The sequence below is a fragment of the Lipotes vexillifer genome, unplaced genomic scaffold (assembly GCF_000442215.2).
Source record: "Lipotes vexillifer unplaced genomic scaffold, Lipotes_vexillifer_v1.1 scaffold397, whole genome shotgun sequence".
NCBI classification, from domain to species: Eukaryota; Metazoa; Chordata; class Mammalia; order Artiodactyla; family Lipotidae; genus Lipotes; species Lipotes vexillifer.
In genome coordinates this window covers 4,094,561-4,115,799 of record NW_006772681.1, presented here as the reverse complement: position 1 = coordinate 4,115,799, position 21,239 = coordinate 4,094,561, and the positions used below count along the sequence as shown (strand labels likewise).

Sequence of the window (21,239 nt, the reverse complement as noted above, 5' to 3'; positions counted from 1 at the left end):
TGTTAGAGGAAAAGCTTTCAGCTTTGAGTATGATGTTAGCTATGGGCTTGTCATATATGGCCTTTATTATGTTGAGATATGGTCACTCTGTACGCACTTTGTTGAGATTTTTTATCATAAACAAATGTTGAATTGCAACTTACTGAAATGCATCATAAAGATAAAATGGATGCATGGACAGATTGACAGATAGTGATAATGCAAATGGAGCAAGTGTTAAGTGTAGAATGTAACTGGTAGGTATATGGGTGGTCATTGAACAATTATTTCAAGTGTTCTATTCGCTTGAAAGTTTTCATCACAAAATGTTTAGGAAAAGTGTATAACATATTAGGATGTGATAACTGCTCTGGCAAAAAAATTAAGCAAGGTGTTGGGAGGGAGGATAGAGAGTGACTGGGGTGGGGGCTGCAGTAATAAATGTGATCATTCAGGAAGGCCTCCTCCCTGAGGAGACCTTGGAAATTAGAGAGTGAGCCACAAAGAGATCTTGGGGAAGAATGCTCCAGGGAAAGGGACCAGTAAGTACAGAAATGCTCTGGGGCACATGTGTGTCTGGGATTCCCGGAATAGTGATAGCAAGGAGGCCAGTGTAGTTGAAGCCAAGGGGACAAGGGTGAGGTAGATAAGCCCAGAGGAGCAGCAGGAAGGCAGCTCCTGCAGGCCTCATGGCATACTGTTCAGCCTTTGACTTTTACTTTGAGTGGCGTGAAGGAATAGCATGATCCAACACCTGTGTGCACAGGAGGACTCTTGTCAGTGTAGTGAGACCAGGCTCAAGTGGGCAAGGCCAAAGCAAGGAGACCAGGGCGGAAACGATGGCAGTAGACGGACAAGAGATGATGGTGGCTCTGACTTGAGTGGCAGGAGTGGAAGTGGTGAGAGGTGGTCAGATTCTGGAGATATTTTGAATGTGGAACCAAGAGGATTTGGGCCTGGAGAATGTGTGGGGCTGTGGGAAAGAAAGGAGTCAAAGATGACGGGTGCGGAGAGGGAGGGTTACAATCAGAGTCCATTTTAGGGGAAGATCATGGGTTCATTTTGGGGAGGTCACGTTTGAGATGTCTGCTAGACTTCCAAGTAGAGACAGAGAGTAGTAGGCCAGCCCTTTGGATTCAGGGAAGATGGAGGAGAGGAGGAAGAAGTGAGCAGAGCAACCAGAGGACTGGTGGAGGGAGTGTCAGCCCCGCTGACTGGTCAGGTAAGGGAAAGATGGAGCACAGACCATCTGTGGGATTTGGGGGATGGGCCTATCCCCAAAGGCTTAGCCCGACAAAAGAAAGGTGCAACCACTTCCTCAAGGCCATGGTCAACCTAGTTCTTTCAGCCGCTCTTAATGACTCTGATCACAATCTCCTGCGACTTTGTGTATGTGAGATGTGTCCACTTTGACACACACAGTTCTGGATCAAGAGTCAGCAAACTAAAGCCCTCAGGCTAAATTTGTCTGTTTCAGCAAATAAAGTATTATTAGGACACAGCCTTGCCCATTCAGATTGTGTAGGCCTGCTTCCACACACCAACAGAACTGAGTAGTTGCCAGAGACCATATGGCCTGCAAAGCTGAAAATGTTTACTGTCTGTGCTTTTAAAGGGAAAGCCTGCTGACCCCTTCTCTCCCTCTTTCACTACAGGAATGTCCTGTTGTTCTGTTACACAAGATATTTCATAGGACATTTAGGTGGCTCCCAATTTTTTTTGTTATTTTGAAAATGTTCCAATAAACATACTTAACTGTATTTCTTTGGGCTCATGTGCACACCCACAAGTTTAATTCCTGGTTTGGAGGATATGAGCATTTCAGTTTTGGTAGATTTTGTCAAACTGCTCCCTAATGTAGCTGAAATGATTTACACTCCCATCAGCAGTGTAGAGTTCTCATTTTCCCATATTACCCTAAAACTTCGTATTGTGTGTCGTTAGACTTTATTAGTTATCAATCTTTTATTGTTTGTAGATTCCTTTAGGTTTTCTGGCTGTGAATGATAGTTTTGCTCCTTTCTTTTCCTTGTCTTGGTACTCTGGCTGGGCCCTCCATGCAATATTTGCATTTTGTTCAATAATACAATTAGGGGCTTCCCTGGTGGCGCAGTGGTTGAGAGTCCGCCTGCCGATGCAGGGGACATGGGTTCGTGCCCCGGTCTGGGAAGATTCCACATGTCGTGCAGCGGCTGGGCCCGTGAGCCATGGCCACTGAGCCTGCATGTCCGGAGCCTGTGCTCTGCAATGGGAGAGGCCACAGCAGTGAGAGGCCCGTGTACCGCAAAAAAAAAAAAGAAAAAAGAAAAAATTAAAAATTCTGTTCTTGGCTCTAAAGGGAAGAATGCTTAACATTTATCATATAGTATGATGTTCTACCATTGAGTATAATGTTTGATGCAGGTTTTTTTTTATTATTATTATTTTGGGAGAAAACTAAAAAACCGTCTGGACTACTTTTTGTTTTTTGTATATGGCTACTCAGTTTGTCTATTTCTTTTTTAATTAGTCCTGGCAAATTATCTTTTACTAGAAAATTGTCCATTTCATCTAAATTTTTAGTGTATTGGCATAAAGTTTATAATCTTATTTTTGTCATTTCTGCTATATCTGTAGTTATATCCCTTTTGCATATTAATGTTTATTTTATTGGTCTTTTCAAAGATCCAGCTTTGTTTTGTGGTACATACTAGTGCTTTTGTTTTCTATTTAATCAATTTCTGCTCTTCATTATTATCTTCCTTCCACTTTCTTTGGGTTTATGCTTACTCCATTCTAAAATTCTTTGACATTCTGCTCATAAATTCTCCATATTTCTTCTTACCTAATACCACTGATAAGGTTACAAATCTTGTAAATTCTGCTTTAGTCCCCCCACCTCCCAAACTGGAGTTTTTATATGTATTCTCATTTTTAGTTTGACCTAAATAGTTTTCATTTCCATATGATTTCATTTTTGAGTAAAGAGTTTTCTAGAAGTGTTTTTTAAATTCTTTTAAAAAATGTTTTTTTAGAGTTTTTCAGTTTTTTTTGTAAATGTATTTATTTATTGGCTGCATTGGGTCTTCGTTGCTGCACTCAGGCTTTCTCTAGTTGCGGCCAACGGGGGTTACTCTTCGTTGCAGTGCATGGGCTTCTCATTGCGGTGGCTTCTCTTGCAGAGCAAGGGCTCTAGGCGTGCAGGCTCAGTAATTGTGGCTCGCGGGCTCTAGAGCACAGGCTCAGTAGTTGTGGCACACGGGCTTAGTTGCTCCGCGGCATGCAGTATCTTCCTGGACCAGGGCTCAAACTTGTGTCCCCTGGATTGGCAGGCGGATTCTTAACCACTGCACCACCAGGGAAGTCCTAGAAGTGTTTTTAAATATCGAAAGATTTGGAGTTTATTCAGCTCTTGCTTGTGGTCAGAGAACACGGTCTGTATGAAATTAATTATCTGATTATCTGTTGAGATTTGTCTTGGGGCCTGGCCTACTCTATGTCTCTGCTTGGAAGCTAGCAGACATCTCAAACTTGACCTCCCCAAAATTAACCCATGATCTTCCCCTAAAATGTACTCTGTAATTCTCCCTGTCCCCATCTGTTGTCTTTGACTCCTTTCTTTCCCACATTCCCCACAGGTAATTTTTTATAAATGTTTCTTGTGTGCCTGAAAGTAACATATTGGGTTCAGGGTTCTACCAGCGTCAATTGATTAGAATTATTAATGGTATTAAAATCTTCTATATCCTTTTTTTGGCTGTTTGGTCTATCAGTTACTGAAAAAGTTTTTAAATCTACCACTGTGATGAAGGACTTGGCAATTTCTCCTTGTATCCTGTCACTTTTGCTTCATACACTTTCAACCTTTTTTTTTTAACCTCTGAGATACAAGTTCAGAATTGTTATATCTTCTTAGAAAATTGTTCTTTTCATCACTTTGTGTTGACACTCTTTATCACTAATAATGTCTCTAGCCTTAAAGGCTATCTTGTCTGATTTTCCTATGGGTATATCTTTTGGTTAGTTTTTCTCTAGTATACACTTTTTTTCCAACTGTTTACTTTTGGTGCCCTTAGGTTTTACATGTCCTCTTGTAAACAGCATAGACCTGCATTTTCTTTTTCTTGGCCAATCTGTTCATCTCTATTTTAATAGATGAATGTAAAACATTTTCTACCTCTGGTTTTGTACCGTTTATGTACCATTCTTTTCACTTTGCTTCCTTTTTCTCCTTTTCTACCTTCAATTATATTTTAATACCCTCTACTAAACTTTTCTCTTTTGTGCATTGGCATTTGTACCTTCTATTCTTTTAGTGATCTCTCTGAAGTGTTTGAACTTGACTTGACTTTACAAAGCCAGATAATTACCAATTATCTTCTCCTCCTCTCAAATAAATGAAGCTTCTTAGAACACTTAAACTCTGATTACCCTCTCCAGTCCTGTTATTGTGTCCTGTGCTCCTTGCTCTGTACTCCACAAACTAATCATCACCATTCATGATCCATAGCAGGTGCTTGTTTAGATGGACTTCCATGTTTACCAGTTTAGTTACTTTGATATTTTTCTAATTTCTTCTCTTTAGAGTTCTGCAAATTCACTACAAAGTGTCTAGATGAGATTTTGTTTTTATTTATTCTGTTCTGGATTTTAAGTGAGGATCCTGGTCTCTAATCATTTGTGGAAGTTCTTCAGGAACTGCCTCTCCCACATTCTTTTTTCTCCTTCTGGAACGCTGATTGAACCTATTCTTCTCACCTTACCATTCCTGTCACTTCCTCTTTTATATGTTCCATCTGGCTTGTTTTCTGGCTAATTGCTTCCACTCTTTCATCCAGTTCAGTGATTTTCTCTTCTGCTGTATCTAATTGGCTTTCTTGCCTCATCCTTTGAGACCTGAATTTCAATAGCTCTATTTTTCAATTCTAGAAATTCCTTCTAAAACCTTTATGCTTTTCAGTGTCTTGCTCCAAGCGTCTTCATGTTTTAATCCCCGCCCCCACCCCGACTACCACCTTTTTCTTTCTCTAACCATGTGCTCCACGAAGGCGAGGACGTTTGGTTTAGTGTTGTCATACCCAGTGCCTCCTACCGTTCCTGGAACGGAGCAGGCTCTGAGTGAGCGCTGTCAGATGACTTAGTGACAGTGGGAACAGAAGGATGCTGTGCTGCAGCCTGGTCCCCGCTCTCCCTGCCGCCAGAGCTGCGAGCCTACTCCCCCAACGGCCTCGAAGGCTTTCTAGTCTCCCCTCAGCCCGGACCTCAGGGAGAGGACCCCACCCCACCCCGCCCACCTCTGCGCAGGCTGTGACGTCACGGGACTGTGACGCGCCCTGAGAGCCCCCGCCCCTTCGCGGCGCTGGGCCGGGAATCTAGGCTCTCTGCGCCGTGATGTCACGGGTCCGGGCGGGCGGACTTTGCGTCGGCCCAATGGGAGCGGCGCGCCAGCCTCCCCTTTAAGGAATGTTGTGACCTGACGTCAGCCGGGCGAGTTGCCTCCCCGAGCCGCCGTCGCCGGGCTCAGCGCGAGCCTCGGAGCCCTTGAGCGCGAGGCGCGGAGCCCCCTGAGCCCGCGAACCGCAGCCACATCCCCTCGTCGCGCCCCAGAGCCCCGGCCTGCGCGCCCCGCCGGGCCGGCGCGATGCCCTCAGACCGGCCTTTCAAGCAGCGGCGGAGCTTTGGTGAGGCCCGGCGGGCGCTCTACGAGCGCGGGGTGGGGGCGTGGGGGCTGGGGGGTGTTGGCCGACCGACCCGACTGCCGCAGCTGACGTCAGCTCCGTGACGTCAGGCTCGGCTGGAGCTGGACCCTCGGGATGGGAAGGGGGCTGGGGCCTGGGCCGGGGCCTCCGCCTCGCATCCCGGTCCTGTGCCCGGGCCTTAGGGCCCAACGGCTCCGGAGGCGGGGGCTTCGGGGAGGCGGGGTCGGGGCCGCCCCTCGGGTACTGGCGGGACGGAACCGCGAGGAGGACCTCGGCCCGGCCTCATCCCCGACTGCTGTCTGCAGCCGATCGCTGTAAAGAGGTGCAGCAGATCCGCGAGCAGCACCCCAGCAAAATCCCGGTGAGTTCCACCGCCCCCTCCCATCCCCGCCCGGCCCAGGCCCCGCCTCGGGCTCACGCATCCCCCGCCCCGCTCCCAGGTAATCATCGAGCGCTACAAGGGTGAGAAGCAGCTGCCCGTCCTGGACAAGACCAAGTTCCTGGTCCCGGACCATGTCAACATGAGCGAGTTGGTCAAGATCATCCGGTGAGCGGGCAGCAGCTGTCAGAGGGGGATTGGGTCCTGCTGGGGTCAGGCAGGGGGCTGGGTCCTTCTGAGAAGGAAGAGGTGGGGGTGGGGCACGGGAACGGGTGCTGGGTCCCTGTTGTGGGGAGGTTGGGAAAAGTCAAGGTCAGGGCTGGGGTCAGTGTCCGGTCAGAGGTGAGAGCCTCTAGAAGGGCTTGGGATGGGTATGAGGTGGAGGATTAGGATCATTTTGGGGAGCGGGTGAGGGCTACACTCGCCCAACAGCCAGGACCCTCACGGTTGGCTTGCCCTCCCGCCCACCTCAGGCGCCGCCTGCAGCTGAACCCCACGCAGGCCTTCTTCCTGCTGGTGAACCAGCACAGCATGGTGAGCGTGTCCACGCCCATCGCCGACATCTATGAGCAGGAGAAGGATGATGATGGCTTCCTCTACATGGTCTACGCCTCCCAGGAAACCTTCGGCTTCTGAGCCAGCAGTAGGGGGGTTGGCTTGGGAGTGGGGGGCCCTGTCAGGCTCTGCCCTGGGAGCTCCTGGCACCTGAACTGAGCTGCCTCTGCCCCTGCCCCTGGTGGGCTGGGCGGGGATGCCACATCCTAGCCAGGGGGCACCAACCGCACCTACCCTGCCCCTGGGTGGATCCTGGCCCAGTCATGTTAGGGTTGCCCCTCTGGGTGCTGGCTGGGATGGGGGGAGGTTGGGAGCAGCCCCTAGCGCCCCTGCTCTGTGTGGTTTGTCTTTTTTTTAGGCCCCTGCCTGTCTGCCCATCTGTCCCTCCCTGACCTGAGGTGCTGCCCATGCCTGGACCTGCCCACCCCTGAAGGACTGGCCCCTGGCTCACCCAGTCTTGACATGGTGTATGGATCTGTGGTCATTGTTCCTCTGCAGAATAAAGATTGCTCAGGCCTGCCTGGCCCTTTGCCTCCAGCTGCTTGGGGAGTGGGGAGGGCTGCCCCACACCATTCTTAGCTGACCAGTGCACAGACCCGTGTTCTGTGGACTCAGAGCTCATTCGGGAAACCCAAGCCTGTGTGTAGTGCACCATGGTGGTATTAGGGGCCAAGCCCACCCCTTCCAGGAGTGCAGTGTGGGTCCAGGGCAGACGTTTGCATAACAACAAAAAACATTTATTAAGTAGCCACAACCTAACAAATCCTGCTCATCTGCTTCTTCCCCTTCCCTGCTTGGGAGGGGGGCTCCTTGGTGTGCAGAGCCACAAAGTGGGGAGTGCAAGTGGAGGTGCTCCTGGCTACTCCCTACAGGCCTTGCTGCCAGCCTTGGCTCCTCACCGGTACCAGATATTTGTGACCCTGGACTCAAACCTGATCTGCCCAGGACTTCCCTGCTGGAAGCTCTGGTTAGAGGGCTTGGCCCAGCTTCTGGCCCTTTCACCCCTTAAGTCCGTGCAGCCCTGTGCCCAGCCAGGCCTACTTGAGCACAAGCATGGCCTCCGTGCCGTCCTTGGTGGTCAGGTAGAGGCCATGTGTGAGGTAGTACTCCCGCCGGAGGAAGGCATAGAAGTAATCGGAGATGAGCAGGATCTGGGGGGAGAGAGATGTGAGAAGCTTCATGATATATCCCCCTGAACTTTGGATCTCTGAGGGGCTAGGTAGGTGTTGGGGAGACCCTGCCCAGGGACCCTGCACCTCAGGGCCTACACCACCCTTCAAGGGTCTCACTGGCACCGCAGAAGTTGCCCTACTGCCCTTCCTCCTCCTACCATGGTCTGTGCTTCCATCCCAAGCCCTGGCCTGTGAACTCCAGACTGGCGCTCCTCCGTCTCACCTCCTGGGTGCCCACTGGCCCTTCCACCCCAGCCAAGTCCCCTATCAAACCTGCTTCTCCCACTGGGAACCCATATCCCCCTTCTTCCATCCAGGTGTTCAGGCCATAGAATCAACAGACTTGTCTCCTCCCATACGCGAAGCCACCAAGCCTGTCAGTTCTATTTCTACCTGTCCCCGCGGCTACCACCCTGGACAAAGCCATTGTCATCTGAACAACAGTGGTCCCCTCTCTGGGCCTCCTGATCTCAAACCTTCCACCCTAGCAGCAGAGGTTGCTTTTTAAGACAAATCTGGTCATGTTACATCCCAGCTTAAGGTCCTCTAAAGGCCTCCCATGGCTCTTAGGGTGAAGATCAAACTCTCTGGGGCTCTGAGGCCTTGCACTTGGTCCCTGCCCATGTACGTGCTTCAGCCTCTGCCGTGCTCCACCTCACTCAGCTCCAGCCACACTGGCCTGTTCCCTTCCAATGCAGGATCTTTGCTGTCTCCTCTGCCTGGAATGTTCTCTTCCCCTTTCATCTAGTAAATACCTGCTTGCCCTTCAGGCCTCAGGAAGGATCACTTCCACAGAGAAGCCCTCCCTCACACCCTAGATTGGGTCTTGGTCCCATTAACTTTTATCTGGTAGCACAAACTCATCCAAATTGCAGTTTTGCATTCATCTGTGAGACTGCCTGATGACTGTGGCTCCTCCCCTGGCCTGGGCAGGGTCCCTGAGTGATTCTGCCACCATGATGTCTGTGCCCAGCTTGGTCTGTCTTTTCTGTCTGGGCCTCAGAATAGAAAGGGCCCTAGCAGCTCAGCCCACCATCCCCCTCACTGAGGCCCAGAGGGGAACAGGGACTTGCCAAGGTCCCCCCAACACTGGGCCCGCAGTCTTACAATTCCATTCATCCCAAGCTCCCAGGACTTCCAGTGCCTGGAACAGGAGGGGCAGGGCCCAGCCCTACAGAAGGATGAGGGGAGAGGGGCTCACCACTGCAGATACCACCAGTTCTCAGGCACTTACAAGCCTCTCAGATTATCATCACCAATCACCTTGGCACAGATGGGGCGACGTAAGCCCAGAACTGGGGAAGCACCTGGCTAGGGCCTTATAGCAAGACAGAGGTTGAGCCTGGCATCTCAGCCTCTGACCCCCAAACCCCTGTTCTGGGAAGCCTCTCTCACACTGTGGGCAGGAAAGAGAGCAAACCCACACCATGGCCTCAGGACAAGGACCTGCCATTCTGCCACCACAGGAATCCATCTGGAAGGCTGATGGTTCCCATCTTACAGATGAGGAAATTGAGGCACAAAGGGTTCAACAGTTGGCCTAAGGCTATACTGGGAGAGCTGGACTAGTGGCTATAACCCTGCAAGGCAATGTACCTGGGGCCCAGTGTGCAAAGGGCCCAGAACTCTGCCACCGAGGATGTCAGAGCAGAGAAGCCCAGGGAGCCCCTGAAGCCTTGTGCCGCAGCTGCCCATGGGGCGTAGTTACCACAGCGAAGGCTGCCCTCACTCCGTGCAGCCCCTTTCTCACCCAGGCCCAAGGTGTCAAGTCTGAGGAGGCGGAGCCTGGAGCTGGTGGGGGTTGATCCCCGAGCCAGGTCAGATGAGGGGCAGGTGCAAAGTCACAGTTCACAACAAAACAACTCCAATGTCACACACGATAAGCTGGTCAAATAGGAAGTCAAAACACTAGGTTATTAGTTTGAACCATATGAAACTGCCAATTTTGCAGATCAAAAACGGTTGAGTATTGACAATTTCATATGGTTTGACAATATAAAATGGAAAAAAAAAAATCAAGAAATAGTAGAGTAAGTATACAATCTAGAAGCACCAGAACAAATAACTATAGGACCTTAGGGAGCTATTCTTTTTCCTTGTAAGCCTTAACTTTGTAAATTATGTATACATGTTACGTTGATAAAAATAAAAATCCAATTAAAAACAATCAGCCGATAAATGATTGAATAAGTAAATAAATAAACAAGGGAGAATTCCTTTTGTAATCCTTACAAAAGAGTTCCAAATAATATATGTAGAGACTCTCCCCTCCGGAAGTGGAGCTTAATTCTTGCCCACTCCCCACCCCCTGCCCCCGAGGGTAGGCTAGACTTCATGACTCACTTCCAAAGAACAAGAGAAGAGAAAATAGTAACTGTGCACTGGAGAAGCTTGGCAAACACTATCTTAACCAAATGATGAAGAGTAAACGTCATGAAGTGTGGCTAGTACTGCCTGTACTGCCTGAGCATTCCAAAAACCTAAAACGTGGCCTCATGATGAGAAAAGCATCAGACAAACCCAGAGGGGACACTCTACAGGATACCTGGCCACTGTTCCTCAAGACTGTCCATGTCACGAGAAATAAGGAAAGACAGAGTGTGAGCAGAGGACATCGGGGAGATGTGGCAACTAAGTGTAATGTGGTACCTGGGACTGGATCCTGGGAGAAAAAGAAGACAATACAGGGAAAACTGGTGAAATCCACATCAAATCTGGAGTTTACTTAGTCATAACGTACCAGGGTCAGTTTCTTGGTTTTGACAAACATACCATGGTAATATAAGATGTTAAAAATGTGGGAAACTGGGTGGGGGACATATGAGAACTCTCTGTACTATCTAAAATTATTCCAAAATTTAAAAGCTTATTTTAAAAAGCAACATACTACTGTTATATGCAACAACATGAATGAGCCTCAAAAATATCTTGCTGAGTCAAAGAAGGCTTCAGGAAATGTACATTAAGATTTATGTTTTTCCATTAATAAAGGAAACTGAAGATGATGCAAAGAAATGGAAAGATATCCCATGTTCTTGGATTGGAAGAATTAATATTGTTAAAATGGCCATACTACCCAAAGCAATCTACAGATTTAATGTGATCCCTATCAAATTACCCATAACACATTTCACAGAACTAGAACAAATAATACTAAAATTTATATGGAACCATAAAAGACGCAGAATTGCCAAAGCAATCCTGAGGGAAAAGAACAAAGCAGGAAGCGTAACTCTCTCAGACTTCAGATAACACTACAAAGCTACAGTAACCAAAATGGCATGATATTGGCACAAAAAAAGACATATGAATCAATGGAACAGAATAGAGAGCCCAGAAATAAATCCACATACATATGGTCAATTAATCTTTGACAAAGTAGACAAGTATATACAATGGGAAAAAGACAGTCTCTTCAGCAAGGGGTGTTGGGAAAGTTGGACAGCTGCATGAAATCAAAGTTAGAACACACCTCACACCACACACAAAAATAAACTCAAAATAGCTTAAAGACTTAAACATAAGACATGACACCATAAAACTCCTAAAAGAGAACATAGGCAAAACATTCTCTGACATAAATTGTACCAAAGTATTCTTAGGTCAGTCTCCCAAGGAAATAGAAATAAAAGCAAAAATAAACAAAGGGACCTAATCAAACTTACAAGCTTTTGCACAGCAAAGGAAATCATAAACAAAATGAAAAGACAAGCTACAGAATGGGAGAAAATATTTGCAAATGATGTGACCGACAAGGGCTTAATTTCCAAAATATACAAACAGCTCATAGGACTCAACAACAAAAAAACAAACAACCCAATTGAAAAATGGGCAGAAGAACTAAATAGACATTTCTCCAAAGAAGACATACAGATGGCTAACAGGCACATGAAAAGATGCTCAACATCGCTAATTATTAGAGAAATGCAAATCAAAAATACAATGAGGTATCACCTCACACTGGTCAGACTGGCCATCATTAAAAAGTCTACAGAGAAGAAAAAGAAATAAAAGGAATCCAAATCAGAAAGGAATAAGTAAAACTGTCACTGTTTGCAGATGACATGATACTATACATAGAGAATCCTAAAGATGCTACCAGAAAACAACTAGAGCTAATCAATGAATTTGGTAAAGTAGCAGGATACAAAATTAATGCACAGAAATCTCTTGCATTCCTATACACTAACACTGAAAAAGCTGAAAGAGAAATTAAGGAAATGCTCCCATTCACCATTGCAAAAAAGAAGAATAAAATACCTAGGAATAAACCTTCCTAAGGAAGCAAAAGAGCTGTATGCAGAAAACTATAAGACACTGATGAAAGAAGTTAAAGATGATACCAATAGATGGAGAGATATACCATGTTCTTGGATTGGAAGAATCAACATTGTGAAAATGACTCTACTACCCAAAGCAATCTACAGATTCAATGCAATCCCTATCAAACTACCAATGGCATTTTTCACAGAACTAGAACAAAAAATTTCACAATTTGTACAGAAACACAAAAGACCCCAAATAGCCAAAGCAATCTTGAGATTGAAGTAAGTCAGAAAGAGAAAAACAAATACCGTATGCTAAGACATATATATGTAATCTAAAAAAAAAAAAAAAATGGTCATGAAGAACCTAGGGGCACGATGGGAATAAAGACGCAGACCTACTAGAGAATGGATTTGAGGACATGAGGAGGGGGAAGGGTAAGCTGGGACAAAGTAAGAGAGTGGCATGGACATATATACACTATCAAACATAAAATAGCTAGTTGGAAGCAGCCACATAGCACAGGGAGATCAGCTTGGTGCTCTGTGACCACCTAGAGGGTTGGGATAGGGAGGGTGGGAGGGAAGGAGATGCAAGAGGGAAGAGATATGGGGATATATGTATATGTATAGCTGATTCACTTTGTTATAAAGCAGAAACTAACACACCATTATAAAGCAATTATACTCCAATAAAGATATTAAAAAAAAAAAAAAAGAATCCATCTGCCAATGCAGGGGACACAGGTTTGAGCCCTGGTCCAGGAAGATCCCACATGCCTTGGAGCAAATAAATTCATGTGCCACAACTACTGAGCCTGAGTGCCACAACTACTGGAGCCCACATGCCTAGAGTCCGTGCTCCGTAACAAGAGAAGCCACCACAATGAGAAGCCTGTGCACTGCAATGAAGAGTAGCCCCCGCTCACTGCAACTAGAGAAAGCCTGCACACAGCAACAAAGACCCAATGCAACCAAAAATAAATAAATAAACTTATTTAAAAAAAAAAGAAAAAGAACAGATCTGTTATCGGAACAGTGGATCACTGGAGTTAAGAGCAGTGACTGCCATATGGGAAGTACTACCAAATAAATGCTTACTATATCTCCCAAGCTCCTTTGCAATTAGTGAGTAAGTTTTGGCCAGTGGAGTCTAAGCAGAAATGTCACATGGCAGCCTCTGGGAAACTTCCTTATGAGACAGCATGTGTGAAGTGTTAGCTGTTCTCCAACCAAATCACCTCAGTTGTAAATGTTACCATTTAGACCACTGGAGCCATGCTTTACAAAATGATGAGAAGTAAGAAGCTTGAGTTCCTGATACTATGGAACATGATATCAACTTTGGACCACCTACTCAGATATTTATTTGAGGGAGACCTAACATTCTGTTTTGTTTACATCACTGCCTCCTCTTCCATCCTCCACTCTGATTCTTTCAGTCAACCAAACCTAAGTGCAAGTAATACATGTAGTTGAATGGGTGCCTAGGGAAAACTACGTATCTGAATAAGATTCAAATCAAACAGGCAGATTTTTTAATTATTTAATAAATGTTTTTCTAACAAAAAAAAAGAGACATGTACCACAATGTTCATTGCAGCTCTATTTACAATAGCCAGGACATGGAAGCAACCTAAATGTCCATCGACAGATGAATGGATAAAGAAGATGTGCCACATATATACAATGGAATATTACTCAGCCATAAAAAGAAACAAAACTGAGTTATTTGTAGTGAGGTAGATGGACCTAGAGTCTGTCATACAGAGTGAAGTAAGTCAGAAAGAGAAAAAAATACCATATGCTAACACACATACATGGAATCTAAAAAAAAAAAGGTTCTGATGAACCTGGGGCAGGACAAGAAAAAAGACACAGACATAGAGAATGGACTTGAGGACATGGGGAGGGGGAAGGGTAAGATGGGACGAAGTGAGAGAGTAGCACTGACATATATACACTACCAAATGTAAAACAGATAGCTAGTGGGAAGCAGCTGCATAGCACAGGGAGATCAGCTTGGTGCTTTGTGACCACCTAGAGGGGTGGGATAGGGAGGGTAGGGGGGAGCCTCAAGAATGAAGGGATATGGGGATATATGTATACATATAGCTGATTCACTCTGTTATACAGCACAAAACTAACACACCATTGTAAAGCAATTATACTCTAATAAAGATATTAAAAAAAAAAAAGATACACACTCCCCTATGTTCACAGCAGCACTGTTCACAATAGCCAAGACATGGAACCAACCTAAATGTCCATCAACAGAGGAATGGATAAAGAAGATGTGGTACACACACACACACACACACACACACACACACACACGATGGAATACTACTTAGCCATAAAAAAGCATGAAATAATACCCATTTGTGAGTCAGAAAGAGAAAGGCAAATACCATATATCACTTATATGTGGAATCTAAAATATGACACAAATGATATTATCTACAAAACAGAAACACACTCACAGACATAGAAAACAGACTTGTAGTTGCCAAGGGAGGGGAGGTGGGGGAGGGACGGATTGGGAGTTTGGGACTAGCAGATGCAAACTATTATATATAGAGTGAATGAACAAGGTCCTACTGTATAGCACAGGGAACTATATTCAATATCCTGTGATAAACCATATTGGAAAAGAATATAAAAAAAGAATGTAGGGACTTCCCTGGTGTTCCAGTGGTTAAGACTCTGTGTTTCCATTGCAGGGGGCATGGATTTGATCCCTGGTCAGGGAACTAAGATCCCATATGCTGCAGAGCGGGCAAAAAAAAAATGTATATATATATATGTAAAACTGAATCACTTTGCTGTACAGCAGAAATTAAAAGAACATTGTAGGGCTTCCCTGGTGGCGCAGTGGTTGAGAGTCCGCCTGCTGATGCAGGGGACACGGGTTCGTACCCCGGTCCGGGAAGATCCCACATGCCGCGGAGCGGCTGGGCCCGTGAGCCATGGCCGCTGAGCCTGCGCGTCCGGAGCCTGTGCTCCGCAACGGGAGAGGCCACAACAGTGAGAGGCCCGCAAAAGAAAAAAAAAGAAAAATGTAAGTAAATATGGAGCTCTGGTTACTGATATACATGCTGAAATATCTGACAGGAAATGTACTGATATGTATACTTCACTTTGAAGTACATTACAAAAATAAGATGGATTGAGAAATGGATAATTTGTGATCATCCAAGTATAGTAAAATGTGAATGGTGGAGTCTAAGTCGCAGGTATACAGGTGTTCAAGGTTAAGTCTTTCAACTTTGCCGTGTGTGTGAAACTTTTCATAATAAAGTATCAGAGGAGGGTGGCATGGAAGGAAAGAGCCCTGCGTGCTGGCTTGGTCTGTCTGGAACCGAAAGTCACTAGTCCTGAGTGGGTGCCCTGCCCCTGTCCCCAGGGAGAGGGCATCTTGGGGACACACTGGCCTTGAGGCTTCACTCTCTCGGAGGGAAGTCCCTAGCTGTCACAGGCTGGCTGAGACAACCTTTTCTGACCTAGAGGCTTTCCATTTGGGTTGAGGAGAAAGGATTTCCCAGAGGCCCTGGGATTTAGCCAACACAGCATCTGCAGATTCAGCACTACTTTGCCCAGTCTGGGCAGGGAAAGCTGGGAAAGAAGCAGTGGAAATAGCATGGGCAAGTTAGTGGCTGTGTGACCCTGTGTAAGTCACTTCCCCTTCCCTAAGCATCGTTTTCCTCATCTGTAAAGTGAGTGATAAACTCTAGTTTATTACTTACAATGGTGGCTCCCCTAGTCCTTGCTCTGGCCCTCTGTGCTTTCAGAGACCTGAAGAGCAGCTCATTCTTTATTTTATTTTTTTAATCTTTTAATGGTTTTAATTTGAAAACAAAAGTGAAAAATGTTTTTATGGTATAAAAAAACCTAGTTGTGGGCTTCCCTGGTGGCGCAGTGGTTAAGAGTCCGCCTGCCGATGCAGGGGACACGGGTTCGTGCCCCGGTCCGGGGAGATCCCACATGCCACGGAGCGGCTGGGCCCGTGAGCCAAGGCCGCTGAGCCTGCGCGTCCGGAGCCTGTGCTCCACAACGGGAGAGGCCGCAACAGTGAGAGGCCCGCGTACTGCAAAAAAAAAAAAAAAAAAAAAAAAAAATCTAGTTGTGGGGAGTTCCCTGGTGGCCTAGTGGTTAGAATTTGGTGCTTTTACTGCCGAGGCCCGGGTTCAATCCCTGGTCAGGGAACTGAGATCCTACAAGCTAAGCGGTGAGGCCAAAAAAAAGAAAACAACAAAACAAAACAAACCTAGTTGTAGAATTTTCAGTTTATTATATGAAAGTGAGAATTACATGATTTAGGGACTAAATGCTTTCTAGGGTAGTTAGTAGTTATAACTCTAATGTTCGGTCTCTGAGAGAAAAGAGAAAAACACCTAGCTCTAATAAATGCTGTCCATTATTTTCTTATTAATAAAAATGCTGATAATACTCAGGCATTAATGTAAGCACTTTACATGTGTTAAAACAGTTAATCCTTGCAATAAACCTTCATAGTAGGTACATTATAATTATCCCATCTTATAGATGAAGAAACAAAGGTTCTTCAAGTAATTTGCCCAAAGTCGTACAACCAGCAAGTGCCAGAGGCAGGCTTTGAACCCAGACCATCTGGCATCAGACACCACACGCTTACCCACACTGCTGGACAACCTCCCTACTCTAGGGATACTTTCGGAGGAGCCCATTCTTTAAAGCTGCCCTCACCGACAGTGGCTGAGCCCCTCGGCCTCTCTATCGCCATCAGCCACCAGGTTCCACCAATTCCCCTCCTCAGAATTCCAGCTCAGCCCCCTTTTCTCCCTCCCACTGCCCCCTCTTGCTCAAAGGCCTCCCTCATCCTCCTGGCCCCTGAGGGATCGTCCACACACACACACAGCAGCCTCCAGTGCTCCCCTCTCCCTGCGCCACACCTGCATGTCCCCGTAGCTCTGAACACAGCCTGGTCCTGCAAATGCTGTGTGGCCACACCTTGGTGCCTCTGCCCATGCCCTGCCCCCAGGCTGGGATAACCCTTCCCGCAAAGGGCTCCTTCTCATCCCTGGAGAGGCAACATCGCCATCTCCCACACCCAGAGTCTTCCCCGACTCCACACTCAGTTATGCGACCCCTGGCGTGAAGTCACTTCCCACTGGCCTCCCCACCAAATGGGGTGGCATCTGCTCCAGCTCTGTGGCCCCAGACCCAGCATGGGGCTGGCGTCTTGGGAGCAGTTTGCTGATCCCTTCCCAGGGCTCAGTCAGACCACATTCCTCTCACTGGCAGCCATGAGGGCTCCAGGCTCCCCTCTGGGCCATGATGAAGATGAAGATTTATTTATTTTTTGACCACACTGCGCGGCTTGCAGGATCTTAGTTCCCCGACTAGGGATTGAGCCCAGGCCCTGGCAGTGAAAGCGCCACGTCCTAACCACTGGACTGCCAGGGATTTCCCAGAAGATGAAGATTTAATGGGGCAGCTGATAAAAGGGTGGCGAGGGACAGATAGGGGTAGATCAGAAGTGGAATGAAATGGTCAGAACACGCTCCACTACAGGGTGGGAGTGAGGAAAGATGGAGAAACCAACATCTGAGGATCTGCCCTGGGCCGGGTCGCTTAACAAAAAGCATGTCACTGAATCTTCACAACACCCTGGGGCAGGGCTCATAAGCCCCACTTCGAGATGAGCGAACTCAGAGGTTAAGGTCTTGCCCAGGGTCACCCAGGAGTAAGTGACCACGTTTAGGTTGCAGTGCCCATCCTGCCTGTGTGAGGCCCAGAGCCTAGCCCTTCCCTTGACCCCCACGCCCTTCTCAGGGGTCTGTACCCACACTGTCGAGTCCCGCTACAGCCCCATGCTCATGCTTGATATCCACTCTTTGTCACTTAGCCAAGGAGAGAGAGTTTCTTTTTTTTTTTTTTTTTTTTTTCTTTTTTTTTGCGGTACGTGGGCCTCTCACTGTTGTGGTCTCTCCCGTTGTGGAGCACAGGCTCCGGACGCGCAGGCTCAGCGGCCTTGGCTCACAGGCCCAGCCGCTCCGCGGCATGTGGGATCTTCCCGGATCGGGGCATGAACCCGTGTCCCCTGCATCGGCAGGCGGACTCTCAACCACTGCGCCACCAGGAAAGCCCCGAGAGAGAGTTTCTTGAGAAAAGGCGAAACAAGTGTCTGAGACAACAGAGCTAGCAAGGCTGTTAATGCAGTGTGTCTAGAAGCCACTGGGCTCAGGATCGCAGAAACGGCCAACACTGGCCCCTGGGCTGCAGGGCCCTAGAGAAGCAGGTGCTGTCACCCCTGGCATGTCCCGTTTCCCCTGGTCTCTTGCTTGTGTTGGAGATGCTGACACTTGACAGTCAGCCCACGACTGGGAGAACTCACATGGTTGTCACCACTGGCAATCAGAGTGCTGCATCCTCTGCCCTTGCTGCCTGGGATCTAGGAAACCGGGAGCAAGTGGGGCTGACGGCCAACTTGTGGAGCTGGACGGGGCTTTGGTGTGACCTGCCAACTCAGGCCTGAATGGACATACATGGGAGGAGATGGTGGAGAAACAGACCTCCACTCTCTAGCTCTAAAGATGCAAAATAATAGGGAAATCACTAGATCTCAGCCTCAGGGTCTGGAAGGTCACAAAGTAAGATCATAGCTGGCTATGAAGGCAACTCAATTCATACAAGTTTTCCCCACTCACTTCCATATTCCCCACTCACAACCACCCTTGTAGGCTGAGGAAACAGAGGCTACCAGCCCCTCTCACCAGGTTTAAACAGCCTCCTCCCTGTGCTCCAGATTCCAGCTCAAATCCCTGACCTCTTCCCCTCCTGGCAGAGGGAGGTTTTCAGAGCATGAATCTTTATTGTTTTTTGGCAGCACTGTGCAGCAGGTGGGATCTCCGACCAGGGATGGAACCCATGCCCCCTGCACTGGGAGCGCAGAGTCTTAACTACTGGACCACCAGGGAAGTCCCAGAGCATGAATCTGATCTCAGGTGTCTTCACTTAAAACCGAAAGCTCAGCCCGGTCCTCAGCACAACGAGGCCCATGCCTGCCTTGTGGCTCTGACCACTGTTGTCCTAAAATGGCCTCATTCCCTATCAGGTGACATGTGCCCGTCCTACAGAACTGCCTTACACAACAGCACACTCACGGGCTCTCTCACCCCCAGGCCTTACCACCTAGAACCTGGTTCGACCCTACACGCCCCTCAGGACTCCACTTAGAGGCTGCCTCCCCCTCCCGCCACCCCACCCCCTGCCCCGAAGCTTCCGTAACCACCAGCTCTGAGCTCCCCAGGCCGAGTTTACCCCATTTATAGCACTATCGCTGCCCTGGCCCTGCCTGTTTCCTTTTCTTTCTCTCCCACAGATGGTGAGCTCCTTGGAAGCAGGACTGTGTCTCATTCACCCCTAGCAGAGTGCCTAAAAACCCGAATGAACTTTTTGGCCAACCCAATATTTGCAAATCCATAAATTAGGTCCAAGGAGTTATGTGACTCGCCTGAGATCCAGTGAGCTGGGCAGGGATGGGGTTGAGAGTCACTGCGGAGTTCGGGCCACTGAAGCCCAGGCCTTCCTGCTGGCCTTGACCCCCTGTGTTTAGCTCGGGCCTTTCACATCACTCTTGCTGTGGGGGTAGGAGAGGGAGTGGGGAAGGGCCTGGGAGAGACAAGCTTGGGATGCTGAGTGCTGAGCTAAAAGTCTGAGGATGGGAGGGACAAAGGAATGAACTAAGACCTCGACAAAATGCCACTAAGAAAAGAAAAGCAAACATGCACATCCAGCTGGATGAGGACAAGGGTTCCAGCCTGGGCCACTGGCACCTCATGTCAGGAGGAACAAATCTTCCAGCTAGGGCCATACACAACCCATGGGGATGAACCTGAAATTAGCCCGTCTGTCCACAAATGTGCGCTCCACGCCACTGAATCACTAGTGATCTGCCCAACACGTCCCCACACATTTCCTCACTGGTCCCTTCCCAAGAGTGACACACCAGGCTAATGGAAACGTAATTCCAGGAGACAGGACTGCGGTTTCACTTGTGCTGGAGTGAACGAGCAAGTCCTGAGCGGGACCCAACGTGCCAGAGGCTTGGTGCCAACACCTCAGGGGAGAACAGCCAAAGCAGGTCCAGCCCAGTATCTATGGGTCTGCACCACAAGGACGGGGTTGGGAGTGAGGCGGCAGCAGCTTGTGCAGCGATCCAGGCCCTGCTGGGAAGGGCAGAGGGGAGCCACCAGGGAGTCTGTTTTGGATGCAGACTTGAGCAGGAGTGGGGCTCTTGGGGCCTGGATGAGAGGGGAAGGGGGTTCTGGCTCTGACCCCCCAGGAATCCAGCAGGAGGACCTGCCACAGGCCCAGCTCTGACGAACACAGAGACTGGAACTGGGAGGTCAGGGTGTATGTGCAGTTTTGTGTGAGATCATTGGTTAGAAATTGTGGTTTCTGGTCATTCCTTTCTTCTGGGTGTTGGGGTACAGTAGTGAAGACAGGCCTGGGGGCTGCCCCAGTGGAACCCACAGTCTACTGAGAGGGCACAAGAAACAGGGTATCAATAAACACACCGCTCTGCAACTGCGAGACTTCCCAGCCTCAGCTGCTTCATTCGCATCTGAGATGATAATAGCAGTGCCTCCCTCAGAGGGCTGTTATGAGGATTAAGTCAATTCTTCATCATAATAAAAAAAGGAAAACAGCTTGAAGCGCTGTCAGTAGGGGAGTAGCTACATCAGGCGTGGTGAGTCCGCACATGCAGGACTGAAACAGGAAGGAGCTTCCTCTCATGTTCGAACAAGGAGAGATCATGAAGACGTTTCATTAAAAGGAAAAAAAGTCATACTTTCATCATGCTGCCAACAATAAAACACACACACAGATAAAACTCCTCCTCCATGAACAGACGAGGTCATGTCAACACACAAAGAAAGGCCCAGAAGGCTGGACATGATCCAAAAGATTAAAGGGATCACATGGGCCTGGTCCCTAGTAAGAGTTCTTAAAACATGAGCCACTATTAATTATAAGTTTAGGGAAAGATTTCCTTATGTTACCTGTTTTTTTTGTTTTTGTTTTTTTTTTTGCGGTACGCGGGCCTCTCACTGTTGTGGCCTCTCCCGTTGCGGAGCACAGGCTCCGTACGCACAGGCTCAGCGGCCATGGCTCACGGGCACAGCCGCTCCACGGCATGTGGGACCTTCCCGGACCGGGGCACGAA

General features: G+C 48.0%; 2 protein-coding genes across 3 annotated transcripts in view; one reads left to right on the top strand and one right to left on the bottom strand.

Moving 5' to 3' along the window:
* The first annotated feature begins 5,421 nt into the window (after positions 1 to 5,421).
* On the top strand, positions 5,422 to 7,116 carry MAP1LC3A (microtubule associated protein 1 light chain 3 alpha). The gene is made up of 4 exons (XM_007447797.1): positions 5,422 to 5,639; positions 5,963 to 6,018; positions 6,098 to 6,204; positions 6,510 to 7,116. The coding sequence occupies exons 1-4, from the start codon at positions 5,600 to 5,602 to the stop codon at positions 6,670 to 6,672; spliced, it is 366 nt and encodes a 121-aa protein (XP_007447859.1). The 5' UTR covers positions 5,422 to 5,599; the 3' UTR covers positions 6,673 to 7,116.
* Positions 7,117 to 7,316: 200 nt separating this feature from the next.
* PIGU (phosphatidylinositol glycan anchor biosynthesis class U) overlaps positions 7,317 to 21,239 on the bottom strand; it is a 123,421-nt gene continuing 109,498 nt past the window's right edge. Inside the window, exon 12 of one of the 2 annotated variants that reach the window (XM_007447795.1) lies at positions 7,317 to 7,742. In XM_007447795.1, the coding sequence (XP_007447857.1) occupies positions 7,629 to 7,742 (114 nt within the window). In that variant the 3' untranslated portion in view covers positions 7,317 to 7,628. The remainder of the gene's footprint in view (positions 7,743 to 21,239) is intronic. The other variant, XM_007447796.1, reaches the window with a different exon arrangement.

Excerpts from the sequence above, each read along its gene's own strand:
- MAP1LC3A (XM_007447797.1), top strand. The coding sequence starts at position 5,600 with ATGCCCTCAGACCGGCCTTTCAAGCAGCGGCGGAGCTTTG. Across the intron at positions 5,640-5,962 it reads CAAGCAGCGGCGGAGCTTTG|CCGATCGCTGTAAAGAGGTG; the intron begins GTGAGGCCCGGC and ends TGCTGTCTGCAG. Across the intron at positions 6,205-6,509 it reads GAGTTGGTCAAGATCATCCG|GCGCCGCCTGCAGCTGAACC; the intron begins GTGAGCGGGCAG and ends CGCCCACCTCAG.